Source organism: Triticum dicoccoides, chromosome 6B (assembly GCF_002162155.2).
Source record: "Triticum dicoccoides isolate Atlit2015 ecotype Zavitan chromosome 6B, WEW_v2.0, whole genome shotgun sequence".
In the NCBI taxonomy this organism is placed as follows: Eukaryota; Viridiplantae; Streptophyta; class Magnoliopsida; order Poales; family Poaceae; genus Triticum; species Triticum dicoccoides.
In genome coordinates, this window is record NC_041391.1 from 555,688,085 (window position 1) to 555,696,205 (window position 8,121).

At 41.7% G+C, this 8,121-nt stretch overlaps 1 protein-coding gene across 2 annotated transcripts; it reads right to left on the minus strand.

Annotated features, from left to right (window-relative positions):
- Nucleotides 1-535: 535 nt before the first annotated feature.
- Nucleotides 536-8,121, minus strand: LOC119323340. 2 transcript variants are annotated; one of them, XM_037596969.1, is made up of 8 exons: nucleotides 8,005-8,121; nucleotides 5,453-5,519; nucleotides 5,207-5,275; nucleotides 5,056-5,117; nucleotides 4,873-4,962; nucleotides 4,676-4,797; nucleotides 3,135-3,192; nucleotides 536-1,011 (listed from the first exon to the last, which is right to left on the minus strand). In XM_037596969.1, exons 3-8 carry the CDS (start codon nucleotides 5,271-5,273, stop codon nucleotides 811-813), a joined length of 600 nt encoding a protein of 199 aa, XP_037452866.1. In that variant the 5' UTR covers nucleotides 5,274-5,275; nucleotides 5,453-5,519; nucleotides 8,005-8,121; the 3' UTR covers nucleotides 536-810. The 2 variants fall into 2 exon arrangements, with proteins under 2 accessions (XP_037452866.1, XP_037452867.1); XM_037596970.1 differs by having other exon boundaries at nucleotides 5,450-5,519.

Consider the following 8,121-nt stretch of genomic DNA (forward strand, 5'->3'; position numbering starts at 1 on the left):
TTCCAGAAGAGAGCTAGGCCTCCCTTCCTCCCAACACTTGCTGAAACGGTTTTAAAGGAAGACACTCAGACATCAAGCAAAGCACGGATTGCCGCAGCATTACCCATGCCATGGCAGTTCCAAAATAGAGAGCTAGGCCTCCCTTCCTCCCAACACTTGCTGAAACGGTTTTAAAGGAAGACACTCAGACATCAAGCAAAGCACGGATTGCCGCAGCATTACCCATGCCATGGCAGTTCCAAAATAACAGCTTCATAGATGGCAGCGGTCCCCTCCGCGAGACCCCGCCGATCCTACAAAACTTCCAGATGCAATAGCAAGGAGACCTCACGAACAAAACAGGAACCCTAGATGGCGCAACTACCACCGCTTGATAGCCAAAGAACAACCAGCGTCTAGGGAGAGTAAAGCAGCATAGTAGAACAGCTGCTTTCATTAAATTATTATCATTAGAGAGATAAACGCAACAGTTCACCTTTGCCGTTTTACTCTTAATCTGCCTAAGACTACGATAGTTACCAACCAAAACAGTCAGTGATATACCAATTCCCATATGTAACAGTAATACGGTAGGAACCAAAGGACTAGCAAACAATTCCCGTACATTCCATCGACCATTACACATGCGGAAATTGAAACAAGCAACTAGAAAACTGCCTGTAAACTTCAGTTAAGATTCTGTTCACAGCTCGCAGAGAATACAAATACGAGAGGCAAGACATGGCCAGGTAGAATTCCAGGGGGTGAGGCTTCTCCCTTCCGAGGAACACCGGTGGATAAGGGCTCTAATGTTCTATATGGATGCCATGCTCATCGGTTACCACCACCACCGCGGACACCGTATCCCCCTCTGCCTCGCCGCTGCTGCTGACCACGCCGCTGCTGGTTAAACTGATGGCCATGGGTAGTAGCATTTGATTGCTGCGGTGGCATGATCCTCATCCGCTGCTGCTTCATCTGTGCAAAGAGCGCATCCATTGTCCTTGGAGGCTCATTCTGCATCTCCTTACCCTAGCAACAGAAAGATAACATTATTAGCTATGCTTAAAAAAGGTATTAGGTGGACAACAAATGCAATGCAAATATGAAATGTTTAGGTTGCGTTTCATGTCTCATGCAACTCAAGAAAAAACAGCCTGTGAAAATAGTGTTCATCATCATGTTTGTCACCAGGGTGCAAAAAAAATTTTACTTGAGAAAACTAGCCAATACACATAAAATGTAGGACACCAAATGTCAGAAACCATTTACAGATTAGAACAAAAAGGGTTGCCCAAGAAATAAGAGTATACTACCCCCTCTGTATGAGTTTATAGCAGAATAGCAGGATTTAGCGGAGCGCGGTATTAATTGGGTTTCCCCATCATTAATCACTGCTAATTGTGGTTAATTAATCCCACCACGATCGCTACTTGCCCACTCCCCTGCATGAGCTCGCCCTTTTTACACGCATGCCAATGGGGGAGATGAAAGCCCGAAAAGACAGCAAGGATTATCTCCACGTACACTAACTGCCCAGTAATTAATTGCGTCGGGAGAAATAGAAAGAAAAATGAACGGCCTTGCCAAGCGATCGAGGGAGCGGCCTTGGAAAAACGGATGCGCCTACGTTGCTCTCTGGCCCAATAAACCCAGACAGAGGGAGTACTGATTAGGAAAAGAAATGAATATCAACCATCTCAATCCACTTGTTTACTCTACAGATAAAGTACAGGGAAAACTTTATTCTAAAAGACAGCACACTCGATACAACATGTAATAGCCCACAGTGCCCACTGGGTCTTTTCAGAACCCAGGAATTAGAAATCGTTGCAATAGGAAAAATACATGAATAGATATCAGTATATCACATATACTATGGTTTCCTACATGATCTCAAAACATAGGAATTTTGAAGCAGTGTGTTCCGATGGTTCACAGGAAATAAACACAGGAATTGTGAATGCATGAGAGTCGATAGAGACAAAGAGAAAGTGTACTGGACTTCTGAAAGGAAAAGGAAAATGAGTGTTTAGATCACTACTTTAGTGATCTAAATACTCTTCTATTTCTTTAAGGAGGGAGTACTAAAGTTGTACTAAATCAGCGACACTTATTTTGGGACAGAGGGAGTATTAGATTTCCTATGGAATTGCAGCAATAGGATGCATCCACTGGAATTTGTCAGCCAGAATCCTATATCCAAAATTCCAAGGGCTGGAACAACATTTGTGTGAAATACAATACTAAAGGGTGAGTAAAATGCTAGATGTCACTCTGCAAAGAAGATGCTGTTTTTCGATAGTGGAAATGCATGCAAAGCAAACACGCATCAAGAGATGTTACTAGGAGTTGGGTATGAAGTCGGTTTTTAAGCAACTTTCCATGCATGCACAAGAATACCTTCCAACTCCTAACCATCATAAATGAAAAACAATCTAGTTTTAACTACTCTAATCAGAGAAAGATATGTCTAAATGTGTATTGATGTCTTCCAAGTAACAACCAAATCTCATAACTAGCTCCACTACCTACCGTAAAATGCATATAAACATCTTTTTTTTTCCTTAGATAGCCATCCCTGAAGTACTCTTTAGAATAGCACACTGGCGCTATCTCTTCTGTACATGCATCCCTATCAGTGATCATTTTAGCAGGCATATATATGGCCACGGCATACACAGGGCGACAAACAACTTTGCGGGTTTGTTATTTGGCAAGTAACTCCACCTAAACATGTGGAGTATTAAATACATCTACTACCAAGCAATACTGGTAATACGTAATACTGGATAACTGATCCAGATCAGCATGGCCTATTATGAAACAAGAATAGAATCCTGGTACCACAAGTATCCTTTTTAGAAGTAAAATTTTCTCTTAGCACGACGTTGTTGAAGAAGCATAAAACAAGTGAAAAGGTTGGCATCAGATACCTAGACAATCAGAATGATAATTAGATAAAATTAGTTACTAGCTGTGCTACAATGGTGCTCCAATTCCTACAAGGTAGAGAACTGAAGCCAGTGGACAAATAGATCAATAAGGTTTACACACTAAATAACAACAAAATTGAAAGGCTTCTCAAATACTATAAAGACCAATGATCCTAGTTTATATTGCTAACTCTACTTCCATTTCAAATCAATTTGTACCTTGCTGTTCTGAAGAGCCTCGCTTACGGGCCTCCTCTGTGCTGAGGTAGACGGGCCACTGCATACAGAGCAAAACATTAGTGGCCCACATGAGGAGTTACCTCAAGTACCAAGAATTGTGTGAAACAGAGAACCAAACAGGTAGTTTTAATGGTCTGTGCTTCATGGCAAGGTAAAGCACAATCACCGTACTCTTCAAAATGAGAATTCTCTATGCTCTAAATCAGGTTCACATACCATGTTTTTGAACAAAACAAAGCAATAAAATGATAACTATAACTGATTTCTGATCAAAGACTGCATATATATAGATTCCACTTGATCCATAAGGCCTCGACATCCTATACAGTTACATCCACCAAATTTGAATGCAGACAATCCCACAACTTTCCCAGTTGACACAATTTTACTGCTTGGTCGGACCATTAAGCTCATAATAGCAAGTTAGACTGCTGGGACAGAATCAACCCAAAGGCATGCTAGGAATCAGGGAAAGTGATCACATCGGTTGGCCCCAAAAGGTAGCCTCCATACAGCACAGCGCACCGGGATGATTCTTGACAAGAAAATTCATGAGATACCATGATATACTATCACCCAGTTGAACTGTGGAAACTTGGCTAGCTTCTTTGCTGAGAACCAGTGAACAATTGAAAACATAGAGCACTTGCTGATCGAAATCCAAGATGGCACCGGAAATAATGCACGACACGATGATACAACCAACCAGGCACATGAGAACAGCAGCAAAATAAATTACTGAGACGCAGCATACCACAATTTTGTTGGTGTGAACACACTAACCTACATTCACACTGTTTTCATGAACAAACAAAAGCTTATCGTCTGCACGACGAGCTAGTGGTCAAAACCGGTCATACAAAGAATCTGTTGTGTCCAGTGGGCAGTGGCATCAGATGCTAGAAAGTATCATATCCAGCTCCTACCAAGTCAGCAAATGAGAACAAGGTTGAGCACCCAAACAAATAGTGTTGAACACCCAAAATAGCACCAGTCCAACTGCTAATACATCATAAATAGCCTTGTTGTACGTAAGGCAACACCAGATGTACATCCAAGGTGTTCCAGCAGCTTCACAAATTTGACCATCAGTCCATCACAGCCAGAATAGAAGTAACCCATAGCTTTGTGAGTTTACCCTTAGATAACCATGCAATCCAGTATGATCTGCTTAGTTTACTGCAACTCTTATTCATCATGTATTTCTCACACTTCAACCAAAAAGTAGGCCTTGTGCCACAATACTACGAAGTTGGTTGATGTTTAAACTTCCATGTGAACCAATGGAATATGATAGCAGCAAAATTAATATGGGTTCGACAGAAACACCAGCACCATAACCATTCTCAGCCAATAGACCCAAAGGTGCACAAGTCAAATTATTTAACGGGTCCTTGAATACCACCTTATCATTAAGCAATAAAAGAGTCATTCTTTACCTGTTCATAATTTGTTTGTTCAGATAAAGTGACTAGAGTAACTACACAAAGACAGATAACATTGTAGTGATTGGTTGATACCTTGGTTTGTTCCATCTGTCAGCCCTACCACGCACAGGCATGGTAGCAGCCTTGTTTGCAGCCTGCTTTGTGATTTGGAACTGATTTGCATCAAGATTTGACCTCCTTTGTGCCAGAACACCCTAACAAACAAAAGCAACATTAGAAAACCAACATAAGGCAATCTATAAACAGTAACTTAGAGCGGCATAACATACTTGTCGTATAGATGACCTAGACTCATGAAATCGCTGAACCTTTGCCTTCCCTTGATTACTATTACCATTCTGAAAAGGACGCTTTTTTACCTGTGATTATAGTAAGTATGGTAAGTATCAGAACTTGGCAGTACATTAACAATGTAAAGGAAGAGGGACACTTAAATGAATTATAAGGCTTACCTGCTGTCTAGGGGCTTTCTTGCCTGCAGGAATTTTTTTCTTTGACATCTTAATAATATCCTCTGTATAAACACACAAGAAAAACCATGAGCTAAGTAAATCTCCAAGACATGAATCAGCGTCACAGAACAACAACAAATAAATATCATACCCAGAGTCATGTCCATCTTTTTCTCGGTAAAGGCAATAGCTTCAGCAGTGAGTGGCACTGAATCCATATCTGAAAGCAATCAGGGAAAGAACCGCTAAAATGCACTGATACGGACACGCGTATCAGTATCAGGCTGATACAGAACGTAAATTTGCCATTTTGGAAAAGCGCCAATACAGGGATATGTTTTGCCATTTTTTAGTTCACAAAAAAAATGTATAGAAGCCAGGAACAGCAGATTACCACCTTGTTTGCTGCTCTCCTGAGGATGCAGAAGCAGCTCCAAGCCTCTCCAATTGACAATGTTGATGCCCTGTTCAAAAGGGATAGAATTAGACTTTAGTAAGTGTAAAATTAGTATGGAGCGGCAAATCAAATCATTAGGTTGTGATTGGTTCAGCTGAAGATTTTGGAAAAGCTGCTGTGAACTGTGGAAAAGCAGCTGTGAGCTGAGAACTGTGAGAAAGCTGAGAGTTGTTTGGTTGGAACAACAGAGAAACTGTGGATTGAGTTTGAATAGTCCGTAATGCCCCCTGATAACCCCGAAGGAAAAACTCATTTTTGTAACATGCGTTCTAGATTATAGTACTACTACACATGTTCTTTCAAAGTTGAAGACGTTTCTGAATTTATGTAGTTTTGTTCCAATTCACCAACATATGCATTTCAATGTTTACAGAAAATTCATCATATTCGTACAAATTCTGCACATAGTTCCGTTTCAATCAAAATTTGTAGACATATTTTCACCCCCAAAAAAAAAATCAAACTTGTGACTTGTACATGGACACAGATTTAAAGCCAAAGCATACTCATTCTTCCAAGACGAATACCAAGAACTGATGGCACGATATAACAGAAAGCGATGATCAGTACCAACCTTTGAGCCAATGTTCAAAAAAGCAGAAAGCGGAAGCGAAGCGGAAGGCCACAGCTTAGAGCAATGGGGCACTTAAGCGGGTTTTTTTTTAAGTTGGCCAGAATTTGGCTGCTTTTAAATAATATTCACACGAAAATAAGCATAACACATAAATAATTGAAATAGCATGTAAAATGCAGTTCACACCATTGTAAATACACATCAGGTCCACAAAGCAAGCAAATAGCAGGTAAAAGCTTGCAATGGAGTTCATTTTCAAACAAACATAGCCTAATAATAAGATAAATGGCATGTTGCCATCAATTGCCCAAGCAGAAGCATATTTCACCTGTCTAGAAACATAAACAATAAAAGAGAAATTGAGGAAACAGGCATTGCCCCTTAGTTTTGGATATAACAACAGGTACTGCATGTTGTGTTCGCATAAATGAGTGCATGGGGTATTTATGTGTTGCAGGAAATTTCAACAGTGCGAACCTAAGAATAGTATAGTACTCCCTCAATCCATATTACCTCTATTACTTGTCGCTCAAACGGATGTATCTAGACGTATTTCAGTGCTAGATACATCCATTTGAGCGGCAAGTAATATGGATCGGAGGGAGTATCCATTGTTTTCAAGGCGTCCTGCCTTAGACTCTTAGGCGATAAGGCGCCCTGGGAGCGCCTTACAAATATGCCCGCCTTAGGCGCTTTGGCGTCGCCTAGGTGCTAGAGCGGGTGGGCTCGCCTTAGGTTGCCTTGCCGCCTTATAAACAATGGGAGTATCAGATGTTGTCATTCGCCTCCGCAACACCCTGCCCTTTCCCCTCCCTTCTAACCCTAGCCGAAAACCCAATTCCGGCACAGCCCTCATTACCCCCCTTCTCCCCTGGTGCCTAGCCGATTTCCCCTGGCGCCTAGTCGAGTTCAGCTCCCACCCGAAAGAATTCCCAGTGCTTTCACTCGCCTAACCATGTGCAGCGCACACTAAACCAGCGCCTATGCTAAATCACCACCTAGTCCCGCTAAATTTCACCTAGTGCTAAAGCCATCGCCTAGGGCAGAAGTGAGGTGGTAAGCCATCACTCAGCGCCTAAGCGAGATTAAGCATCGCTTAAAAACGATTTCCCAAACATTGCTTTGAACTTATGGTACGAGTATATAACGAAAAACTAAACAATCGACAACTGCAAACATAGCTCAATGAATCAACATCAAGTGTGCATGTACATGAACCTCACAAAACCAACCCCTACATTGTAAAATCATCTCGTCTAGGACTGCATGGCGCCATCCACATCTGCTTCCCCTTGCACTTCACCGAACATGTACAACCAGTACAACAAAAGCCAGACCAAACACACAATCAATTATCCATCATCAATTCCAAGCACCCACTACATGGACACAATCTGAAATCTATAGCAATTATTCATCACCAATTTCGAATAAAACAAACATTCTATTTTATCAACAAAAATAAATAAAACAAAGCGTGCAATCTGGCAAGATCAAACTAATTCATACTATGGTCTAGGCAAAGTCCAAAGAGAAGCATGGCATTTCATCGATTCTTGTGAGAGACAAACAAAACAAAAAAATCTCCTCCACTCCCCGTGTGTCGACAGAGTAAACATAAACAAAAATAGTCCATCTCCTCTAATCACACTAAACGCAGATCACTTCTTCCAAACAGAGGGATTGCATCAGTACATGTACATGTTCAGTTTGGCGCATCTACAATACAACTGAATCAGCCATCCTTCTTTATAAATAAATAAACAATATAAACGATGTGATCTACACCTGAAGCAGCCATCCATCAACAGCAATTCATAAACAAATACAAAGGAAAAGGAAATAAGAGCATGGCAGGGGATGGATGGAAGGAGTAGGAAGGAGGAGGGAGGAGGAAGGAGAAAGGAGAGGTGGTTACCTAGTGACGCGGCGCAGCTCCGGCCGGCCGGCGCTAGACGAATACCCGCCGGGGCGGATGGAGGTTCGCACGAGGGAGGGCGGAGCAGGAGGAAGGGCCTGCGCAAGGCCTGGAGGG